We start from the raw sequence: 25018 nt of genomic DNA, 5'->3' as shown, positions 1-25018 counted from the left end.
TCCTTGTGTTCACAAACACAAACAGACCCCTGAGAGCCCCAGGACAGCAACACAACTAGACCCAATCAAATCATGAGAAAACAAAAAGATGATTAGTGTACTTGACACATTGGAAAGAATTAACAAAAAAAACAGAGCAAACTAGAATGCTATTTGGACCTAAACAGAGAGTACACAGCGGCAGAATACCTGACCACTGTGACTGACCCAAACTTAAGGAAAGCCTTGACTATGCACAGACTCAGTGAGCATAGCCTTGCTATTGAGAAAAGCCGTCGTAGGCAGACCTGGCTCTCAAGAGAAGACAGGCTATGTGCACACTGCCCACAAAATGAGGTGGAAACTGAGCTGCACTTCCTAACCTCCTGCCCAATGTATGACCATAATAGATACACATATTTCCCCCAGATTACACAGACCCGCAAAGAATTAATAAACAAACCCAATTTTCATAAACTCCCTTATCTACATGGTGAAATACACCAGTGTGCCATCACAGCAGCAAAACTTGTGACCTATTGCCACAAAAGGGCAACCAGTGAAGAACAAACACCATTGTGAATAGAACCCATCTTTATGTTTATTTATTTTCCCTTTTGTACTTTAACTATTTGCACATCGTTACAACACTGTATATAGACATAATATGACACTTGAAATGTATTTACTATTTTGGAACTTCTGTGAGTGCAATGTTTACTGTTCATTTTTGTTGTTTATCTCACTTTTGTTTATTAAATAAAGCCCTGAAATTGAAATGGGGGGGGCGAGAGACAAGAGAGGGGGGGGGAAGCGAGAGAAGAGAGGGGGGGAGCGAGAGACAAGAGAGGGGGGGGAAAGCGAGACAAGAGGGGGGGGGGGGGGGAAGCGAGACAAGAGGGGGGGGGAGCGAGAGACAAGAGAGGGGGGGAGTGAGAGACAAGAGAGGGGGGGAAAGCGAGACAAGAGAGGGGGGGGGGAAGCGAGACAAGAGAGGGGGGGGGGAAGCGAGACAAGAGAGGGGGGGGAGCGAGAGACAAGAGAGAAAGAGAGGCAGTAAAAAGAAAAGGGTAAACAACAACATCATAAATCAGGGGGTCATTAGTGTTTTATTCGTTACCATTGTTATTGTTTCTTTTAAATCGGGCAACAAATGAAGGCTACAGTGTTTAGCTCGATGCTTCGCCTCATACTAATTATGGTACTGTATGTTGAGGTGGACAGGGAGCCATATATGACATGGATTCAGTAATAGTGTGTTTCTGCAGCACACATTTTCTTTCATCAAAGGAATCGTCCATTAAACATGATGGTGGCTAAAGCTATCAAAAACAACCATCGGAGTTCCGTTTCCAACTCAGTAATGGGTGTTCATGCATAGTGGCTTGTCACTCTATTTGCCCCTCACTCACAGAGACAACGCCATGCAACACACAGAGACACACGACGCTGGCATCCCTGAAAGCCTGAGGTACACTACACTCCACACTGACTGACACCCTCTCAGATTCGCCAGACAAGTGACGGACGTCATCTAAGCGTTCCCCAGCTCCAGTGTGGTCGCTGTTTGCTGCGGCCGGAACACAAGAATCTCTCATCGTGGCTGTCTGAGAGCGCTAGCTAGAGCTTTCCCATTCGTCTCCTACCGCTAAAACAGTGCCACTTCACCAGGCATTGTCTAACCTAGCCTTCATCTGTCTCACAACATGACTCAAGGCACATCAAACGGTCATTGCATTATCCCCCCCCCCCCCCCCCCCCCCCCGACCAGCCACGCACTGTACGCTATTTCATCTCCCCTTCAACAGCGGTCACCACCAATGTTTCACCCATAAAGGGATCGGTGACTGGCGACCATACGCTCCTCCTCTTCGCATTGCTAGCACAGCAGACGGGGCTGATTCAGAGCCGCTGTCCACGGCCTACAAGCAGAACATCTGACAAAACACAGGATCAATTTACAGCTGAACAAATAAGGTTGAGTGAATGGGCAGTGTGAGAGAAGTCCGGAGTGGAGGATTGCAGAGTGGAGGAACTAGAAGAGTGGTCCTGTACATCTGTACTGGTTCTGGTGATGAGCACAGATCCGGGGAGAGAGAGAGAGAGAGACAACGATGGAGAGCGAGAGAGAGCGAGAGAGAGCGAGAGAGCGAGAGAGAGTGAGAGAGAGAGAGAGAGAGAGAGAGAGAGGGTCCAGCCACATAACAGTGGGGGTGATGACAGATACTGTTCTCATGTGGGTGGGGATAATTTTCTCGTCTGGCCAACTGAAGCAGACACTGGAGCAGAAGCCCAGGGGACACAGGTTTTATATGGCCCCGTCCCATCTGTTCTGCTGCTGGTATGCAGGGCTGCGCTGTGTCAGTCAGAGTTTCATTATGGGAGCTTAGGGAGCCGTCGCAGAGCTGGCGGGATGCCATCGTCGGGTGAGGCTGAGATCCTGCCATGTCCATACGTGAGGGAGTGAATGAGTTCATGAACGAGAGAGGGAGTGAGTGAGTGAGTGAATGCACATTTTGGGGGGTGGGACAGGTTCACTTTCAAAGTGCTTTGCCAGGAGCCATTCTGGTTACTTTCTGGAGCACAGTGACAGTCCTGACTCCTGAGTTCTGTTGTTCATATATCATTGGGCATGTTTTCAAAAGCATGCAGGGAGTGAGGAAAACGCCTACAAAGTATCCGAAGCAGGATATTGTGAGATCACTGCCTGTTAGTGCCCCATTATAAAATAAAACGCCTTCAACCACCCCCCCCAAAAAAAAAAAAGATTCAGCAATTTGGGACTGTCTGTTGCCATTCAAATCAAAATCAAAACTAGACAAACAAAAGTTTGCATTTTGGGAGAAACTAGATTCCTTATCGAAAGGAGGGAACCAGACAGAAGAAAAGGAAAGGGGGAAAAACAATAATAGCTCAATCAAAAAAAAGATCTCTTTCAGAAGAGCTGCCAGGGAGAGACGTTCTCCCACACGTCACCTGTTCCCTTCCACCTTCCAGGTGACAGGCCCGCCGTGCAGCACACGCGGCGCCGCTCGCTGGTGCTCACGCTCACCCTTCCTAATAAAGCTACACCGCCCCGCACAAGAAAACGTGGCGAGCTAGTTAAAGTCAAAAAAGAGGAGAGGGAGAGGAGCTAGTGAGAAGAAAAAAAGAAGAAGAAGGGGTAAAGAGAGAGAGGTGGGAAAAAGGTGACGACAGTGAGCTAGCAATTTGTTTAAAAACAAAGTGTGGAGCACAGAGATAACATCTTTGGGAGACAGTGGGTAAAAGACCTGGCGCTGCTCAAAGGCTGCTCCACCCTCGCCACCCACCCTCCTCTCTTCTCCCCCATGTCGACAGTCAAACTACAAAACAGCCTTTGTAGTGTGCACTGCGGAGGGGGCGCCGCGCATACCAGAGAGCATTTTGTTTAGCAGTGTCAGACGGTGGCGGCGTCCCGGGACCCGGTGTTCCGCACGGCTCTCTCTCTCTCTCTCTCTCTCTCTCTCTCTCTCTCTCTCTCTCGCCCAGTCGTTAAGCGAGAGGATTCCGGTTTGAAGGCACCTGGGCGGGTAGCGGAGCGGGAAAAGGCAGATAGAAGTAAGCCAATGAGAGGAGGCAGAGAGGGCGTTTTAATGATACACTACACTATGCTGTTTCTACAGTGGGGGAGAAAGCTGCTGCAGGCTTCATCTTTTGTGATGCCTATAACCTTGCATTAGGGGTATTAAACGGTGCCAAAAACAACAGCCAGCGCACCGACACCCATAAACAGGGGACTCGACGGTACTCCTGTTGAGTTTTCACAGAGAAGAAGCATGTCAAGGTGAAAGTAGGCAAACAGACAAAGAACAAACGGAGCGTTTTCCCGGCAAGTTTGTAGGCTGCTGAGTGGAGACTAATTGCTTGCTTCAAGTGAAAGATTGAAATGTGTCCCAGGGACGATGAGGGGGCCTGTGGCAGAGCAGAGTGGAAGATGTGATGGATGATATTTCACAAGTAGCCTCAGCCCTTTTCAGTCCCCTACGCCCTGCTTTTGACCTCCTGACCTCTGGGATCCCCTCCTCAGCAGCCAATAAGAGCCATCCTCAACATCAAGATTGTAAAAAAAAAAAAAAAATCCCCAGCCTGCATTTGGAGTTCAATGACGAGTCGTGTCTATTTCTGTGGAGGGGTTTAAAGTAAACCTGCTACTTTACGCTGGCTATAAAGGAGCACTTGCTATGCTAATTGCTATCTTCCTACTTATGCAGTCCACAGCTCACATGGCTAATGGCATCATAAAGCATGCTGGTACACGGAGCTGTCCCAAATGGCAGGTTGGAAATACTTAAGTTGATTATGTCTGTTGGCCTCGTTTAGGGCACATGAAGGATTCCCCTAGCCTAGAATGCAAGGTAGCTTACTCTGGTATACAAATCACAGCCAGCCAACCAGAGGGGGAAGTATACAAGGCAGTCATAATAGTTACAGCCTATGAAGAACATTAAGCCCGGAGGAAAACGAAGCAGCTGACAAGGTGAACCGGCTAGTAGGTAGAGGTTTCAACCAATGTACCCCCCCTTTGTTCTGGTCTTTAAAGGGGGTTCACAGTGCTGTTTGAGGCCCAGGGTCAGTGAGCTGAAGAGCACATTTTTATAAAGGCCCCCCTGTAGCTGTAGTGAAAGTGCACTGTTGAGGGTTCACTAGAGCTGAGGGAGTAGCAGCCATCCAGCCCCGCCAACCCAACCGCCAGCACTTCCTGAGCAATGGCCGCCTCGTGAACAATGCTGCAACTGACGAGCAGCAATATGCTGCTTGATCTATTGCTCTCAAAACACAAAACACACACCCACAGACAATCTCGGTCTCTGTGAATGTACACATGTCGGCAAACCAAATAAATGTGAGAAGCTATACAACAATAAACACATATGCACCTGGGAGACCACACGCACGCAGAGAGAGAGAGAGCGACAGGGAAAGAGACTTCGGGAGATGGCGAGATGACGAGAGAGAGAGAGAGAGAGAGAGAGAGAGAGAGAGAGAGAGAGAGAGAGAGAGAGAGAGAGAGGGTACAAACGTTCTTCCACAGAAAAGACACAGAGCATGCCAACCTGTGGCGCAGCAGCCTGTCTGCCCTTTGTATGTAAAGTCATTCGAAAGCCATCAGTCCCGGCTGCTCCAAAGCACCTCTAAAATGACATGGAGCGCCGAGCTGGCCCTGCCCTGGTCTCAGAGAGGGCCACCAGGGGGACAGCGTGGGAGGTGTAGAGGGCCCTGAAATAGCCACTTCATTTGTTATCTGCAGAGCTGGCCGGCTGGAGACGCGCCGGGGAGGGGTTGCTCCATTTAGGCCTGCGGCCCTCCAGCCTCAGCCTCCCCTGACCTGGCCCCTGCAGGCCCCTGTGACCCAGAAACACAGGCAATGCGGGGAACCCACCACCGGAGGCAGTGCAGAGGAGAGTGTACAACACAGCGGAGGAGGGCAGAACGTTCTGGTCCGATTTGAGCCACGGAGCTCGTAGTGTTCTGCGTCTGGAGAGGAGCACCCAGTCCGGTGATCAGGAAGTCATATTTGGCTGGGAATAGTGGTGTGAGACAAGGGTGTCGCAACCTGGTGCTGAAACCTGTTACCAATTAACCATTCAGCAGCAACAGTAGTAGCAGCAGTAGCAAGAGCTCCAGGGTCCATGGGCTGTGTGTGTGTGTGTGCATGCTTTCGCCCGTGTGTGTGTTTGCGTACGCATGTCTGCCTGTGTGTGTGTGCACGTGCGCGTCCCTGAGCTATCCCGACCAGCCACCCCTCATTAAGGGGCTCGTAAAGCCCTCCTACCTGCCGGCCCCTCCGGCTCCAGGTGTGCAAGGTGGCTGCACCTCAGCAGAGGGCCACCTTGGCCTCATTTGGGTCGGGGCTACTTGCCACTGGTATGGCTCTGGAATACCGTAAAACAGCAGTGCTGGGGGCGGGGCTGGGGGCGGAGGATTACGACCCTGTAAAGATCAAAGAGGTGGCGGCCAACAGGCGATCAAAGGGGAAGCACTGATGTGGCAGGGGATTGGGTCGGGTGTGCGTCTGTGTCGCTCTGCTCTCAGCAGCACGCCCTGAGCACCAGGCATTGCTTAGCGGTCACAGAGGACGCCGCCCCCCCCACCCCCCACCCGCATAACAGGCTCACTTTCACAAGCTGCCGTTTAATTGCAGTTAAACAGAGGCAGCACCTTGGCTGGGCGCGTTAGAGCGTCGGAGTTAAGAGTTTATCAAACCCCACCGTCCTAACCCAGCGACCGCAGCGTTAATCTGATCTCACGGTTAATGTGGAACTAAACCGCGTGAGGGTGGTTAAACTGTTGGTTTAAATCTATAATGACTTGCTCACAACAGCATCTCTATAGGAGCCACTTCTGGATGGATTCAATCAGTCAGCCCATAAAGGTCTTCACTCACTTAACATTATTCATTCTGTGGACATGGAATGAAATCAGGAAGTATTGAGCAGGAAAACCACTTAATAATGGTTGTAAAAAAATGGTCATATATTGTTTTCCAGTATGTGTTAGCAATAAGGCAGTCTATATAAATCACTATGGGAAAATCACCATTAGAAGGGACATCAGTGAATACATAGGTATGGCGGGAGAGAGAGAGAGAGAGAGAGGAGTGGGAGCAGGGAAAGAAGGGACGAAATCACACCCACCACTTGTATATCTGAGGGGACTCTGGACAGGAAGTCCAGGAGCTCGTTGTTGTCAATGGTGTACGGGTCACGGAGCTTCTTGGTGAATTTATTCACCCCTGCAGGCAGAGGGGGAGAGAGCTGTTCAGCGCATGGGTCACAAGAGCTCGCCTACCTTCTCTTTCTTTCTCTCTCTCTCTCTGGTTCACTCACACTATCTTTCTCTCAAACTCCTCTGTTTCACTCACACTATCTTTCTCTCAAACTCCTCTCTTTCTCTCACACTATCTTTCTCTTTCTTTCTCTCTCTCTCTTTCTCCCACACTGTCGTTCTCATTCTCTCAAACTCCTCTGCTTCAATCACACACTATCTTTCTCTTTCTCTCTCTCTCTCTCTCTCTCTCAAACTCCTGTTTCTCTGACACTCTGTTTCTCTCTCGATCTCTTTCTCTCACACTCTCTCTCCCATGCTTTCACTCTCTCTCTCTTTCCCCCTCTATTTTTCTCTCCTTCTCTCGTTCTCGGTCTGTGTCATCAAAGCCCTCTTTGAGCTCTTCAAGGTAACTCAATGTGTTTCAGAAGACGAGTGCAGACGCCATTAGAGACCAGAGCTCCCCTCTCCACCCCTCGAGGAGGTGCTGCTCAGCTCTGTCTGAAATACTCAGCTCACTGAGTTTGTTCCCTGAGCAACTGTGCCATGGAAGTAGACACCAACCCACATGACAGGGTCAATAAAGGAGATATAATGATTCTCCATTCCCAATCTAGCCCACCTTACCGGTTACATCACATAAAGGTACTGTAAACAAAGAACTTCAAAAGGCTTTATAGAGCATATATAAAGGCTTCATAAGCCCTACATAAATCCTCTATCAGCATACGTCATACACTATAAACAGTGTATAAACATATACAGTGCGGCTTTTATCACATTTAGCAAATTAACCAAAGGTACTATACAGTTCCATTGTAGTCTTATAAATGTATATTACTGCTGCGTTTATAAGACAATGGTACAGTACCTCTGGTGAATGGCCAAATGTGACCGAATGCACCATGTATGTTTACGCACCCTTGTGAAGCATTTATGTAGTGCTTTCTATGCAGCCTTTCTGTATGCTCTATAAAGCCTTTAGAAGGTGTAACTTGGTTTCAGGCACTCACCCCAGGCCAGGACAATGTAGCGTAGGGGGATATAGTAGATGAGCACAGTGGCCACACACAGTGCAACGATGGCCAGCCAGCTTAGGAAAGGCACTGTCCAGTTAAATGTGCTGTGGAGAGAGTGGGACAGATACGTATTAGCCCTGAAGGAGAGAAAAAAAAATATATATATTCAACAGTCTAGACTAAACACGTTTGGTCGAGACTCTTTACTGGGGGGGGGGGACATGCATCCTTTAATTCTCAGACATTGCCCTACAAGTGAAACTGACTTGGGAGTCTCAATAACTTTACTGCCTATCCTCTGCCCTGTGTGTAGCTGAAACGCGTATGTGCGTGTGCGTGCATGAACGGGTGCGTGTGTGTACGCGCCTATGGTGTGTGTGTTCCAGCCAGCTTGGCGGGGCTGAGTAAGATGTGACAGGGGGGGGGGGGGGGGGGGGGGGGGCGGTTGGTGAGGGCTAGCGATGCCGACAGCGCTGGCACAGGGAAGCGGGGGGACGAGGGAGCATTGGAGGAGCGGGCCGGGCGCCGAGGAGGAAGCTTACGACTCACTTCTTTATCCTCTCGCCGTAGGAGGCTACTTCATCCAACGCATTCTGCACACTGATGCACACATCCTGGATGGCATACAGCTTGTTGATGAAGCCCTTTCTCTCCGGGTCCTGGAGGACAGTTACAGAGGAGGAGGAGGAGGAGGAGGAGGAGGAGGAAGAGAAGGAGAAGGAGAGAGTGAGAGCAAGATAGAGAGATAGAGAGAGAGAGGAAAGAGAGAAAGCGAGCGAGGGAGTGAGAGAGAAAGAGAGACGGGCTGGGCACGTGCATCTTTCAACAAAGAAAACATTTAAAGAGCGTCAAAGACTTGAAGCGGGGAGCCAAATCAGGAGAGATTCTCCTCCAGTTGACTGACTACTCTCCAGGCTGTAATAGAGACAGAAAGTCAGCAGAACGAATCCCAATGTTTTCTCTCTTACAGCGAGGACACGGGGAAAACTGAATATGTGAATAGGGGGGGGATTTAGCTGAATGCCAAATGGATCCATCAATCTTTCTAATGCCAAAGACTGGGCCCGCTTTGTTGTTGGCAGCAAACTGTGATGTCACCAGAGGTGACATCATTATCATCGTGAACGCCGTCCGCGCCGTGACGAGCACTTCCTTCTCAACATTTGACGGTTGAGAACATCGGCAGGCCCAAAATGGACCACAGAGTTACGCGTCGGGCCAATGGAAAAGCCCCCAGTTACGTGTATTGGACAGAGTACAAAAGAAGTCATGCAACAGTCAATGAGCTGCTGTAGGACTGACCGACAGAACGGACTGGGACAGGATGTGGTGACTGACTGACGGAGTGAGAGTGGGTGAGTGAGTGAGGACATAAAGACAGACGCAGACTGTTGTGGTGGGGGTGTGCACATGCTTGGAGGAGAGGGGGCCACAAACCAGGGCTCTCTGTCTCTGTCTCGGGACAAAGACAGACTAAGAGCATAGCACTGATTCAGCACTACACAACCACAGTGACCTGTGACCTTTCAGGAAGTTCACTTGTAGTTTGTAAAGACTGTCACCTACGGGCAAGGAAGACCAGATCAAGTATCACCGTCCCTGTTGATTGTCAGGCAGGTTTACTCAAAACCACTTATTTTCAAACCCACTTTACACATCATGGCAGTATTTGACATCAATGAATGTCCACCTGTGTATGACAATGCTACAGTTACACACTCTGGTCATGGCCTTCAATAATCAAATGAAACAGCCACATCCTAGAAACAACAAGAGGCTAATTCATCTCATTAAAGAGAATTAGTGGATCTTTTACCCACCAGGCCCCAACCCCAAATCCTCCCCAATCGCCCCCCTCCATCGCAACCCTTGTCCTGCTCTCCCTGCTCTTCCTGTAGGATCAGATATTTGAAAAATGAACCTGGATGCAGCCAGCAAAAACCACATGGCCTCCTCGAAAAACCACACAAGACAAATAGATATAATTAGACAGTGTCCCAGGGTTATTTTTCTTTGCAAATATTTCACAAACCCTCTTTCTCCCCCTTTCCTCAGCCCCCCATCTGTTTTGTATTACTGGGTCCAACAAAGCCCCATGTCCATAGTCCATTGTGTTGGGTTGTGTTGGGCTTTGTGTTCTGGGCCTGGGGAGTGTTCTCGGGGCACCGGGGAGAGTGTTTTGAAGGACAGTCGAGCGGTGTGAGAGAGCGAGTGGGGGCGGAGGGGATAGGTTAGAAGTCAGAGGCGCATAAACCATTGCCACATGCCCCTCGAACTGTGGGCTGACTCCTATTTCCTGCCTTCAAACATAGGAGGGAGGCAGCTAAAACAGAGCCAGGGAGAGCCTTGTTTTTTCCTGCTCCCCAGCAGTCACATATGGACTAGACTAGAGCAACCTGCTCTAGAGAGAAGCTTGATACGAACAGCTGGCTCAGCTGTGGCCAAGTAATACGCCTCAGACTGACTTCACAGTACCTTTAGTTACATGGTGCTGCCTTCACCTTGCTTTTCTTTGCCCCTTTGCTGTTGGTAACCTTGACATCCATTGTGACCTTGCCAATGCACTATAACGTCATCGCCGAGGGAAGCATTGCTATAGAGTGTAGAGTGCATCTGTCTTGGATGACAGCGCCATTCACAGATCATTGCGAAGGTCAAAAGTTGCCTGTGTCGTGTCTTCAAAAGTGTGCGTGTTGAAAGAAGGATAAAAATGCAGACTCGTGTCTGCTTCTCGGATGAGGATTTGACTTTGACGTTTAATGTTGGCGCCCTTCCCATTTTGAAAATGTCTTTCACGCGTGTATGTAAATGATCCGGCGCCGGCAACAACAACAAAAAATTGTGTAGCGTCCGCTACACGTCAGACATGATGAAGTTCAAACAAGTCAATCGAATTGTAGGCTTCTGTCCTATTTCTTGTCGGTGTTGTACAATTGCATGTCTTGATGAGGCTATGCCATTGCTAACCCTACTTAACAGTTATAGGCTAGTTTTATGCCAGATGAACCTGGCCTACAACAAGCTGATGTCACTAGTTTATGTCACACTTGTCATGTGGTTTCCATGGCCTGGTCAACAGTGTAAGTGTAGGCAGATCCCTAATGCTGGGTCCTGGTGTCACATACCAGGCCTATTCACACCTAACAGGAAGACAAGCTAAGGACAGAGGGAGACTGCGGTGCTAGACCTCCCAATGGTAACCAATCGTCACCCGAGCCAACTCTCTACTGTACTCATCTACTCAAACTTCTCCAAATACCGGGGCCTCCCTAGCGGCGCAGCGGTCGCAGTGCTAGCTGAGTCCCTACAGACCCGGGTTCGATCCCGGCCGGGTTGTCCTTGTCCCATTGTGCTCTAGTGACTCCTGTGTCGGGACGGCGCAACACACGCCAACACAGTCGCCAGGTATACAGTGTTTCCTCCGACACATTGGGGTGGCTGGCTGGCGGGTTAAGCATGCAGTGTGTTAAGGAGCAGTGCGGCTTGGCGGGGTTGCGTTTCGGGGGACACACGGCTCTCGACCATCACCTCTCCCGAGTCCGTATGGGAGTTGCATCGATGGTACAAGACTCTAACTACCAATTGGGGAGAAAAAGGGGTAAACGTTTTTTAAATTATAATATTAAAAATACACTTCTCCAAATATGGACAGAACAAATGGGGGAAAATAGGAACGAGAGCCAGATGAAACACTCTGTTGCATTTTGTGAAGATTTGGCCTGTTTGTTTGCTTCAAGGTCTGTGTCTTTGTGACCCATCCTCACAGGACTGTAGAGGTACATTGTAATCGTCTAATGTGTGCTGACATTTCACTGACTTGAAAAAGAAAACAACTTTGAAAATGGATGACTTGATTCATTTCCCATCATTAGAGCTGTATTCATAATGAATGTGTGTGTGGAGGGAGTGTGGAGGCAGGGGCCACTGGTATGTCTGCCTCCGTTGGTGCATTTATTAAAAAGTCTAGTCTAATTATGTCAGGGAAGTTTGTTGCACATAAACAAAACGCAGACGACGATCAGCTCCCCTGACTCTCTCACCCCACCGCCACGGGCTCTGAACTACAAGTCACAGACTTGGAGTCAGTGATATGGGATTCTGCACCTCCAGGAGAATGGAAGAAAACACGCTGTGTGTGTGTTTGTGCATGTGTGCATACGTGTGTGTGCTCCTCCATGTGCATGCACACACGCATACAAATGTGGGATCATAATTTGAGCCAGTTTGCTACGGCAGGAAAATAATCCTACAGCAACAGGAAATGTGAATTACAATGTGAATTATAATTAATTTTCGACAAGGAAATATCGAGTCTGACATTTCAAAGTGGAAATGTCAAATTTTAGAAGCCTTTTTAAACCTCAATTACACTACAAGTTTGAAATGTTCTGCATTGCAGGAAAGTTCTCCTGAAACAGGGTGATCAAATTAAGTTACTGCATCTGTAAGGTTAGGATTGAATGGTTTCTCATTCATCATCGGTGGCCCCTCTCTGGATTTGGGTCTTTACTGGGGACGGTGGGCCTGTATTTCTGTTTGCCATTGGAATGACTCTGCTCCAACGTCTGTCAAACAGCCTAAGTCCTTATAGTGGTGTAGAGGGAGCGCATATAAAAGCAAGCGTTTTGAGGCTTCCGTTCGGTGTTTGGTTGATCTGGACTGTGCTGTTCCAACTGTAAGTCCTGCACGGGGGATAATGTTCTAATTTACCTAATGGGTGTTCCTGACGGATCATTAGATCATCGGAAGTGCTTATCGACCTCTCCTCATGATGACATCAAACGTAGCCTGCTTTAGATTGGACTAAAACAATCTGTTGGAGAGAACGGCACACACGCGCACACACACACACACACAAACAGCAGCGCGGTATATGCCAGTTCAGATGGATATGTGTGTGTGTGTGTGTGTGTGTTGCTCTCTCCAACAGATCATTTAGTCCAATCTAAAGCATATGGTGCAGTGCCACTCAGCAGCAGAACCTTATGGAGCAGAGGGACGCTCTATTTCATATCTGAGACAAACTGCATTGAGCCCTGCTGGGTGTACTGTACATGAAAGGCCTGTGTTTCAGCGTGAGGGGCAAACATTCTGACGTCAATTCCCTCACTGGGATTTTACAGCCACAAGATTTCGAGGGCTGGTTTCTCTGCTGGAGTTTAAAAAAAAATAATTATGTATGTTTATTTGTGTGTATTTGCACTTTGCACTCATACTGCGAGTGCATATGTCCATACTGTGTGTGTGTGTGTGTCTGTGTGAGTGCAAGTGCGCGTATCTGTGTGTGTGTGTGTGTGTGTGTGTGTGCGCTAGTGATGCGTGGGTCAGCAGGTTCACCTGCACCAACCTGCAATTGCTAATAAACCGCAACCCCCCCCAGACTATACGTGATAAAGTGTCAAATCTGAAGCCCGCACCCGACCCTAACCCGCAAATATAGACAATGGGCTGTGCAGTCAGAGACGGCGGAACAATTTTTTGACAGGGGGTGTGGGATTTATTTTAAGCCTAATTTAGATATTTTCTGCTTATAATTTGCATTTTGGTACGCTATTTGTTAGTCAGTGTAATCATAATGAGATACATGCAGTTTCTCTCCAGTCATTACTTGCCCTAGAAGATGAAATAAACCCTTGCTCATAAGAATGTCATAAATCGATAGAATAAAAATGCTTCAACACCTGTAAAGTTTCCCTCTTTCATCTCCGCTTCTCTCACAGAGCAAAGACTTTCCTGTGCAAAAGATTTCCCAATGACATCAGTTTGACCTTGTTTTAAGGAGATGAAAAGCTGTGAAAAACGACATGTTTTCTGATAAGATTTCAGTTCGGCTTGGATGCATATTCTATGTGGTTGAAATACTAAATCGGCTTCTATGACGCTGCTAAAAGAGATCACCTTTACAGACGGTACCTAAAACACGGGTTTTGCACGTTTTGTGTATCATTTCACAGCAAGAAATGCTTCATTCTGCAGGGGTTAATATATTACGGCAATGTGAGAGGTTATAGACCAACAGTCCGTGTCCAGATTCCACTTGCTATTCCATTCAACCCATCTGAATAGTACAGTTCCCTTGACATGTTTGAAGCCCCCCGTCTTGGGACTGTCGAATTTGTATAGCGCCTCACATTCATCACACGTTAGCGTAGCCGGCACTGCTATCATCCTCTTTTGAATCCATTTCACCAAATCTTTCCCAAACATTACTGTTCTGGCCCTCCCTTGCCTTTTGTATTTTAAACTCTCCGTTTCACCGATTTTTGCCTCTGTGGAACCACGTTAACTTTTTCTGCCCAAGTTCCCAAATGTGTTTGGCAAGTGGCGTGCATTTGGCACGCGTAGGCTGTAGTTAGGCCCTGAAGCTTAGGCTTTAGCCAGATTCAAATAATGAAAGAAAAACCTCAATGTAGCCTATAGATATGAACTGCACAAGAATTACACATGCATTTCATTGTTGTCTCTTTTATTTAAACCACCCGCCATTCATCCACACAATATTTCATGACCCTTAACCCGCCCGCCCCGTGGCTATGAGTCAACCCGCGCATCACTGGTGTGTGCGTGCCCTGCACCTGCGCAAGTGTGTGCGTGTGTTTGCTTGTCAGCTGTGTGTTGATCCCCGTACTGCTAAGCTAGCCTTTCCTAGAAGTGTCTGGAGCAGTTCTCTCTATGTGGGAAGACATGGAGGCGACACCCGTTAGAATGTTGGGAGCTCGGTAAGAGTCTGTCGAGGAAAGACAACCTACGGTGACATTGGAGAGCGCTCCATATACGCACAGCCAAGTTAGGTTGACTGAACTCCTCCGCATTGTGAATCGGAGGGCAACGACGTTCCTGCAAATTCATTTCATCACAAGTCCAAGCATTAAAAAAGGGAGACGTGAATAGGATATGCCTCGTTGTATGTGTCGTCTATGCTCTCGTTTTTGTCTGAGAGGAATTGCCGTAGGGCGGGACACTAGATGAGCCATTTTGAACTCTATAGAGACAGTTAGTTCTGAACTGACTTAAGGCTTTGAGAAGGAGGGAGGTCACCATCTATAAAGATGGCATCTCACATGATATTATTCTTCCCTAACAGACACATCATAAAAAAAACCTAAGCCTATTCCACGGCAGTCAGGATGAGTGTGAAACTCTGGTGACCGCTCGCTGCTGTGCTTAAATTGCCCCTCCCTTTTTTTTGTGGCGCACAATAAAATTGAAATGTCATATAAAACGTGACAGGATGCTAATTTAAGGCTCCCAGGGGGCATTTGAAACAGTTCTTGTTGATTCTGTAACAGCAGACAGCCCGTAATCCCCCTCTTCCACCTCCGAAACAACGGCAGTAAAGATTCAAGCTGCTAAATGCTTTCAGGGTGACACCATTTCCAGCCAAGGCTCAGAATTAGCAACGGCAGAACAACACAGACATAACAACAAATCAAGAGTCGACTACGTGGGTTTGGCTCGCTCATATTTATTTCGTTTTAACAAGAGATTCAAGCAAAATACGCAGTGTAACTTCAGGCATCGCAAAATACCGAATGGTTTCAGAGTAAAAGCACCACGGAGCTACATGGGAGTGCACTTGGGATAAATGCAGCTGGGTTGTTTGACGAAAAGAGTGCCCTTCGCGTCCCTTTGTTATTTTTAGTTCAAAACTCTGCGCCAATATTGAATTTGAAAACCCTGCTGCAATAAACAAAGTGCCTTTTAATGTAGACCACACGGACACTTCAATGTATATTATATGAATAAAAGAAGTGCCAAAATTCAGCTTAACCCCAACATGTCTCAAAGTCTTTTAACATCATTGTGTAAAGCCATCATTATTTTTGTTGCTTTGACCAAGTCGTATCTGAAGCCTATTATTTATTTCCTGTGATTAGTGATTCATTGTACGTCTGTCCCTCGTGTTAAGATCAACCCTGTCATGTGAGTTGAACTCTCGTTTCAGATGGTGAAATTATTCCTTTTTATATATTTTTCTCTCCCCCTAAATAAATATTGAACATCTAATAGTCAAATCAGAGTGTAAAAGTAGGTGAGCTGGTTCTACGCTTTTTGGCAATTTTCTGGTGTTTTGTGGTGGAAAACCTTTACCCATAGATAAACAGGCGAGACACGTTTTAAGAATGACATAACATTTTTTGTGAAGGTTGCATTCAATTGTGCCTCCCTGTTGCACACAAGCTTCCATTCCCCCTGTCACAAGGGGATTTATGGCCGATTTAAGATGAAATCGTCAACCCTGTTACGGTCAACCCTGTTACTTTATTTGGCACTTAATAGGCACTTACTATAGTAAATTGAACATGTGGTCTTTTATAACAGAATGTTAAAATGAGGGGAAATCAAAGTTGCACTTCTCAAAAGTCAGCGAATTGTTGGAATGACCCAGCTCTTATATCAAAATGCTAGAACAAATCTTTAGAATTTCATAAAACTGATATAAACAATGATAACAAATCTAGTTCTTAGCCACCGGCACTGTTTACCAAAGTTCCTCCCTAGATAATAAAAATTGAAAAAAGGATTGAAGTTGAGCAGCTCATCTGTAGGACATGAGTATTACCCAAGACAGTTTTGGAGGGATGCCTAAACAGGATGCAGTTATCTTATCCATCTAGTTTATAAACAAAAACACATGAATCTCAAAAACAGGACCCTACAGTGCCCATGAGACATACTGGTTTATACAGTACAGTACCTCTCGCACCATTCTACAATCCAACCGGAAGGGGGAAGCTGCAGGATCAAACCTGATGGCTTGCGGCCCCAAGCTAGGTCTATGTCTGATAACCATTCGTTCACTATTAATCCCTGAAGGTCAGTGATCTATGCTCATGGCCAGACCGTGACCACACTGTACCAGCGGTCCTCATAGAGGACATGTCTCCTATTAGGAGACATGTCCCAACTTCAGCTCCCTCCGACCAGCTAGAGATAGCACTGTGCTGCTGGCACCTCGCCAGCACGACGTAAGAGGCAGATGTTTCGTTTTGAAAGCAGCAGTGTTAATACATTATTTATTTCACAAGTAATCCTTGGGTGAATATGGAGAATACATCTCCGTTTTTCCCTCCCTCTCTTATCACAACCACATAAATATCTGGTTAACTGGGCCCCGAGATGCTCCGCACGTTCTCCCCTATCATCTAGTGGCGCTCGCAGACACAAAGGGTCTTGGGAAGGCATGCAGGAGCGCTCAGTTCTCTAACGGGGGGGGGGGGGGGTGTATGTATGTATCTATGTGAGTGTGTGGGGTGTTGCTTCGAAGGAGCCAAAGTCAAACTCCAGTTAACTGTGGCAGCTGAAGGTGGACTATGCAGACACTCTCTCATTCTATTGAGGCTTTTCACCCAGCCTGTTCCCATGGCGAGGGTTGCCGAGATGCCCGAGGATAAATGTACACATAAGTGGAGGTGGAGGAGGCTTATTTTCAGGTTGACCTCTACGTCCCATGGCTCCATCCTAAAAAGTCTATCTGTGTGTGTGTGTGTGTGCGTGCGTGCGTGCGGGCGGGCGTGTGTGCGGGCGCGCGCGTGTGTGCGTGCACTTCTAATGGGGCCGGGGGTAGTGCTGCCATGATCACCTTTCCAATCTCCCACCCACCAGCCTCTCCATCAGAGAGACTCAAGGTCGGGCACAACAGCCTACGGAAACCTCCTCCACCATCCAAGACCCTCACTCTGCCATGCTTCCCCCTGCCTGCCCTCACCCCTGCCCTCCTGCCCTCCTGTCCCCCTACTCTCCCTTCCCCTGTCCTCTCCAGGTTCCCGGGTGGCAGCGGGTGATGAATGGGACACCGATACTCTTCTCGTTTGTTGGCCTGGTTCAGCCCGCTGCCCTCTCCATCTCCAAAAAACAAGGCTGTCACATTCACAACAGTCCCAGCACAACTCTACTCTCAAACTTACGTTGTTTTCTGAGAACCTGGGTTAAAGGCACAGGCAATTCAGGGATTTATAAGTGATGTACAGTCAATAATAAAAGGTTATATATCCAATATATACACTAGCACAAATACCATCTGTGTTTCTCAATCCTGGTTCGAGACAAGCCACAGGGTCTGCAATGGTTTCAATTAAACCAATTCAATTCATTCCTTCATAGGGTACATGCCTTCAAACAGTGGGACACTCTTTCCCTGTCACAATACACTGTGGTGAAACAAGGTAATTTGACAGAGTAAGTCGTGCTGATAGTTAATTTTCTCTGATTCATCAACTTGCTTTACAAAATCCAGGCCAATTTATTCAGTCTTCATAACACCTGAAATGTCATTACATATTCATGTGCGGAGATAAAACAAGAGACCGGGACAATTGGAAAATTCCCGTATTTAAAAAAAAAGTGATGGGATCGTACCTTCAAAAGCAGCATAAAATATGTATCCTCAACACTCATTACACATTTATGACTCTTGTTAAAAGAAAAGGTAGCAACTGCCTCTTCCCATGTTTGACTTTGAGACACAGACGCAGCCGCTATCATGTGATGTGCTCCAGATTCCAGCCAATCAGAGGGCGGATAGAAGAGCTCCATGTCTGTCAACAGTGCCAACATTCTACCCTGACAGACCTCTGATACTCTGACAGAAGGCAACTTTCACTGGTTTACAAGTGCAGATCTGCTTTAACCGAGGCTGCAGGGGGCTGGTGGCATTTCTCTTCCATATACTGTCCATCAGAGTCAAGACGTCTGGATCGTCTGGTTGTGAATGTGTAGCTGATTCAACTAGAAGGCCGTGACAGGTAGGTAGCAGTGGTATCCTGAGGACAGGGGGATAGGGCCTTCTTGGCTTAGCGACGGTGCAGAATCTCTAAGCACAGGGGGCGGGCACACACACACCCACACCAATGGCTCACCCATACAGCTAGCAAAGCGTTCCCAGATGGTGTAACTATTAGATAGGGGACATGAAGCCCTCTTAGCAACTGTTATCTGTGAATGGTCATCTGACACCTGAGACTCGTCATATGGAGAACAGAAAAGGTCCATGGGCTTACACAATGATCGCTGCATGATGAGCTTGGGTTTAACTTCCCATTACAGAGGATGTTGTCTCTTCCCGTCTGTCTTTCCTTATTGGGATGGATCCTACCATCCTACAGTCACATAAGGAGGGCAACTTTCCGTGCCGGAACACCCCCCCCCCCCCACACATTCTTATCCCGAAAAGGAACTGGGATGGGTGGTGTCGGGGGTGACAATAGCGCGGTGTGTTACGGAGCGAGCGTGCCAATGAAACGAGGACAGGGACTGGCAGGACAGAGAGAGAGCCTGCAGGCGAAGCGGCTGGACAGACAGACGATGAGCCATATAAGCCAGACAGGGACACCGGGAAGGCCGGAGCGGGGCCACACTTACCACCATCACCCGTATCCACTCAAAGTGCCAGGAAGCCAACATATCCACAAGGATATGGCTTTCAGGCAGTCGGCCGTCATCCGAATGGCCGGGCCTAGGCACCTTGTGGGTCAGAATAGATTAAGATGTTGTTGTTTTTTTTAAACCAGGGACACAAAGGAAAGGGTTAAAACAAGGCTGAGCAGCAGAGCAGAGGAACAGATATCTGGGGGAACGGGAGAGAAAGAAAGAGAGAGAGAGAGAGAGAGAGAGAGAGAGAGAGAGAGAGAGAGAGAGAGAGAGAGAGAGAGAGAGAGAGAGGAAAATAATCCACCTGATGTGTTAGAAAAAAATGGCAAACAATGTGGCACACTTTGCTTTGCAAGACAATACTCCTCCACACTTTTCTCCCCACCTTTTTGTTCTTTCACTCTTTATTAGCCAAACATGATTAAAATGCAGTTCCGAGGAGCGTCTCCCAAAAAGAAATAGGCAAAAAAAGTAAAAAGCACCTTTTTTTTTTTTAACAGCGTGAAGCTTTTCATCCTTCACAGGCGGGGAGAAGAAAAGAACTCAGAAGCAGCTCAAAAGTTCTCTTTATTTTATTCTCCTCCGCACTTAAAAAAAAACAACCTAACTTGTTACCTGAGGACATGCATGGCGAATCACAAGCTCAATAGCCCCAGAACAACTTTTCAGTCACACTTTTTAGAGTATTAAAAATAATCCCCCCCGCGCACTCTTTAGTCCAATTACATCGGAGCACGCAGCTATCGGCGGATCGGCGCGGCGCAGTGCGGAGCTGGGGCTCCGGCGGCTCCTGCGCTCCATGTGCTATCTGCAGATAAGCACCGTCTCCCTCCACGCCCAGATCCACATTGTCACAATGCTGCCTGTACCAGGATCAGATCTTACAGCATTACACACTGCTGAGATGTTACCTGTGTTTTCCCCTCTAATGTCACCGCGATAGGAAAACAGAGAGAGGCAGATAGAGAGGGAGAGCGAAAGAGAAGCAAAAGGGAATGACGGAAAGACGGCTCCGAGACAGGACAGAAACAGCGAAGGTAGAAGAATGAGGAAAAAGGGAGAAAGTCGGAGAAGAGGAAGAGTGAGAGAGGTAGCGATGGCTGTGAAATGGGGTGTAGCGTATTAAGGTTGCTGCTGTTAGGCCCAGGGGTCAGGAGAACGGGAAGTGTGTTGCTACGGCGCCATGGGCGTCGACGAAGCAACACAGCAACGGTTAATACCCAGACACCTGCCAGGCCATCGATAAACACAGAGCTGCTATCAGGTCGCCACAGCTGCCTAGAACCCCCATGATATCCTCCATTACTGACTCCACATGGTAACGGCGAGGAGATTACCAACTTTTTTTTATTAGCAGATAGTATCTCTGTATACTCGCCTTAACAGCATAGCAGTGATATCACTTGATTCTCTCTCTCTCTCTCTCTCTCTCTCTCTCTCTCTCTATATCTCTCTCTCTCTCTATCTCTCTCTCTCGTGCCATTAATTGTCAGGCGGAACTCAATGAAAGCTTCCCCGAAAAATGACATACAGCCTGAATAACACAAACAGTGTTTTTTCCCAAATTATACTGAACAATGTGCCAGTGTGTTCCCAGTGTGAGCATGAGTGTGCGTGCCCTGCAGAGAACGTGTGTGTGTGTGTGTGTCCTTCGCCTACAGGGAGAGGGGATGGTAAAAAGCCTGCCTCAGCAATACAGAGGAGAAGGATAAGGAGATAGAGAAATGACTAGAGAGAGGGAGAGTGGGGTACTGTCAGCTCTTCATCTCTTTTCAAGAGATCCTTACTCGAACTTAGAATATCCATCACACCTGAGTCCACATGAATGTTCGAATGACGAGTAGCGAAATGTCTATGTGTTATTCACAGTACAGTAATGCCTAGGAAGCATACTGGGAAATGGGACAGACATGTGCTGAACAAATCAGGGCTGCTTCGCTGTACTAAGTTGTTGAGTCGACATAATCGAAAACAAAGAATGAACAACAACAAACAATGCTTCTCTATACTGTCTAGAGTCTCTACCAGCACCTCATCAGGGCACCTCACTGGAACATGTGACGCAGTCAAAGTGTCCCTGGTGTTTCTAAGCCAACGTACGTAACGCACGTACAGCCCTGTGTGGGTACCAACGCTCAAACTACTCTAGAGGACAAACCCAGCATCAGACAGAGAGGGACAGGACGGAACGAGAAAGTGAATGGGAGGGAGGGAGAGAGAGACAGAGAGAGACAGAGAGGAGAGCGCGTGAGAAAAGATAGAATAAGCGAGAGCGAAGGGAAGAGGAAAGGGAGGTGGAAGAGGGAAAGAGAGAGAGGGAGGGAGAAGGCTGACATCTGTAGTAGGTGTAAAGAGGCGTGTGGGTGAGGTGTGTGTGTGTGTGTGTGTGTGTGAGCGCGGTAAAGCCGTGAGTGGGACATGATTGCAGTGTGTATCTTATCTGGCTAGCAGTAAGTCCTGAGGCGAGACGAGCGCGACTCCAGTGACCAGCCATGCGTAGTGAGTGTAATCTCAGAGCTTCTTCAGCCCCTCTATCCCGCTCTGTGAGACAGGCTATCACACACAGGGACCCTGGAGGTGATAACTTTACTCCAGCTCTGGACAGCAGGCTGTGTAAGACAAAGCTGCGACAAAGATGTCATTCAGTCCCTACAGATGCTACTGGAAAGTCTAGTCTGTCCTGTACTTACACCGAAAGCTCCCATGGCATACATGTACCAACCTGATCTCATAGAATTTGACGTAATTGGATGAGCGTTGAGGTTTGACCCGTTAATTCCACGTGGTTACAGGGTTAATTCTGCATCGTTACAGGGTTTAAAACAGGGTTAGGTTTAGGTATTGATTCCGCGTGGTTAAGGTTAGGGCTATGGTTTGGGGAAGGCTTAAATAATAATAATAATAATAATAATAATAATAATAATAAAAAGACCTGTTTCCAGTATCATCAACTAGTCTCCCTGCTTGCTAGAGAATTGTGAACTGCAATGGCGCAGTGGTCTAAGCAGTTTCTATTTATTTATTTTTATTTCACCTTTATTTAACCAGGTAGGCCAATTCTCAAGTTCTCATTTACAACTGACCTGGCCAAGTTAGAGCAAAGCAGTGCGACAAAAACAGTCAATTACACAATAGAAAAATATATATACAGTGTGTGCAAATGGAGTAAGGAGGTAAGACAATAAATAGGCCATAGTAGCGAACTAATTACAATTTAGTAAATTAACACTGGAGTGATAGATGTGCAGATGATGATGTGCAAGTAGAAATACTGGTGTGCAAAAGAGCAGACAAACAAAAGCAAATATGGGGATGAGGTAGGTAGTTGGTTGGATGGGCTATTTACAGATTGCCTGTGTACAGCTGCAGCGATAGGTAAGCTGCTCTGACAGCTGACGCTTAAAGTTAGTGAGAGAGATATAAGTCTCCAACTTCAGTGATTTATGCAGTGCGACAAAAACAGTCAATTACACAATAGAAAAATCTATATACAGTGTGTGCAAATGGAGTAAGGAGGTAAGACAATAAATAGGCCATAGTAGCGAACTAATTACAATTTAGTAAATTAACACTGGAGTGATAGATGTGCAGATGATGATGTGCAAGTAGAAATACTGGTGTGCAAAAGAGCAGACAAACAAAAGCAAATATGGGGATGAGGTAGGTAGTTGGTTGGATGGGCTATTTACAGATTGCCTGTGTACAGCTGCAGCGATAGGTAAGCTGCTCTGACAGCTGACGCTTAAAGTTAGTGAGAGAGATATAAGTCTCCAACTTCAGTGATTTATGCAATTCGTTCCAATCATTGGCAGAAGAGGACTGGAAAGAAAGGCAGCCAAAGGAGGAATAGGCTTTGGGGGTGACCAGTGAAATATACCTGCTGGAGCACGTGCTAAGGGTGGGTGCTGCTATGGTAACCAGTGTGCTGAGATAAGGCGGGGCTTTACCTAGCAAAGACTTATAGATGACCTGGAGCCAGTGGGTTTGGCGACGAATATGTAGCGAGGACCAGCCAACGAGAGCATACAGGTCGCAGTGGTGGGTAGTATATGGGGATTTGGTGACAAAACGGAGGGCAATGTGATAGACTGCATCCAATTTGCTGAGTAGAGGGTTGGAGGCTATTTTGTAAATGACATCACCGAAGTCAAGGATCAGTAGGATAGTCGGTTTTACGAGGGTATGTTTGGCAGCATGAGTGAAGGAGGCTTTGCTGCGAAATAGGAAGCCAATTCTAGATTTAATTTTGGATTGGAGATGCTTAATGTGAGTCTGGAGAGTTTACAGTCTAGCCAGACACCTAGGTATTTATAGTTGTCCACATATTCTAAGTCGAACCGTCCAGAGTAGTGATGCTAGTCGGGCGGGCAGGTGCGGTTGAAGAGCATGCATTTCGTTTTACTTGCATTTAAGAGCAGTTGGAGGCCATGGAAGGAGAGTTGTATGGCATTGAAGCTCGTTTGGAGGTTAGTTAACAAAGTGTCCAAAGAGGGGCCAGATGTATACAGAATGGTGTTGTCGGCGTAGAGGTGGATCAGAGAATCAAGAGCGTCATCATTGATGTAGACAGAGAAAAGAGTCGGTCCCAGGAATTGAACCCTGTGGCACCCACATAGAGACTGCCAGAGGTCCGGACAACAGGCCCTCTGATTTGACACACTGAACTCTCTGAGAAGTAGTTAGTGAACCAGGCGAGGCAGTCATTAGAGAAAACAAGACTGTTGAGTCTGCCGATAAGAATACGGTGATTGGCAGAGTCGAAAGCCTTGACCAGGTCGATGAAGACGGCTGCACCGTACTGTCTTTTATCGACGGCGGTTATGATATCGTTTAGGATCTTGAGCGTGGCTGAGGTGCACCCATGACCGGCTCGGAAACCAGATTGCATAGCGGTGGGATTCGAAATGGTCGGCGATCTGATTGTTAACTTGGTGTTCGAAGACTTTAGAAAGGCAGAGCAGGATGGATATCAGCCTGTAACAGTTTGGGTCTAGAGTGTCTCCCCCTTTGAAGAGGGGTATGACCGCGGCCGCTTTCCGATCTTTAGGAATCTCAGACGATACAAAAGAGAGGTTGAACAGACTAGTAATAAGGGGTTGCAACAATGGCGGCAGATAAGTTGCTCTCTGGCTTGAGCCCAGTGCTGTGCCATCATTATGTTTTGGAGGGGGAGTGCCGACAAAGGCACATTTCCACGTCCTCAGCACCTTTTCAAATGCTCGAAATCCACGTCTCTTTCCTGTCACCAGCCTGACATGTACACTCTTATAGAAAAAGGTGCTATCTAGAACCTAAAAGGGTTCTCCAGCTGTCCCCATAGGAGAACCCTTTGAAGAACCCTTTCTGGTTCCAGGTAAAACCCTATTGGGTTCCATGTAGAACCCTTTCCCCAGGGGGTAGGTGTGTGAGTGTGTCTGTCTGTCGCTGTCTGTTAATCATACAGGTCTCTCTCACTCCCTCTCTCTCACTCCCTCTCTCTTAGGGATGAGTGAGCAGACGGCGGTGTGTGTGCCGACGGTGTGTGGTGGCAGAACCATCGCCTGCTGGATCCCCTGTAGCGAGGGCCGGTATGGAGGATGACAGACAGGCAACAGGCAGGAGCCCAGAGAGACGTGGAGGGAGGGAGGGGTGAGAACCAGTGCCAGCCAAGGTAATGACACCCTCATTAGAATATGGCCACTTTCTGTTAGTGTGTGTTTAGCTCTTCAACTGTAATGCAGGTGTTGACATTATTGACATTGAGACCTTGGTATATCAAGTGTGTGTGTTTGTGTGTGTGCAGGCGTGTGTGCGTGTGTGCGCACATGTGTGTCTAGTCATTGCCATGAATTTACTGGCTGTGGAAGGGTTCGCAGGAAACACAT

At 47.6% G+C, this 25018-nt stretch overlaps 1 protein-coding gene across 6 annotated transcripts in view; it reads right to left on the bottom strand.

Annotated features, from left to right (window-relative positions):
* Positions 1–25018, bottom strand: part of LOC109895623 (multiple C2 and transmembrane domain-containing protein 1) — a 212987-nt gene that overhangs the window by 6561 nt on the left and 181408 nt on the right. For 4 of the 6 annotated variants that reach the window (XM_020489477.2, XM_031830418.1, XM_031830420.1 and 1 more), the window contains 4 exons: positions 19146–19247; positions 8334–8443; positions 7779–7888; positions 6636–6733 (listed from right to left, as the gene is read on the bottom strand). In XM_020489477.2, the coding sequence (XP_020345066.1) occupies positions 6636–6733; positions 7779–7888; positions 8334–8443; positions 19146–19247 (420 nt within the window). The remainder of the gene's footprint in view (positions 1–6635; positions 6734–7778; positions 7889–8333; positions 8444–19145; positions 19248–25018) is intronic. The other 2 variants (XM_031830422.1, XM_031830423.1) reach the window with 1 other exon arrangement.

The sequence above is a fragment of the Oncorhynchus kisutch genome, linkage group LG8 (assembly GCF_002021735.2).
Source record: "Oncorhynchus kisutch isolate 150728-3 linkage group LG8, Okis_V2, whole genome shotgun sequence".
In the NCBI taxonomy this organism is placed as follows: Eukaryota; Metazoa; Chordata; class Actinopteri; order Salmoniformes; family Salmonidae; genus Oncorhynchus; species Oncorhynchus kisutch.
This window is presented reverse-complemented; position numbering and strand designations above follow the sequence as displayed.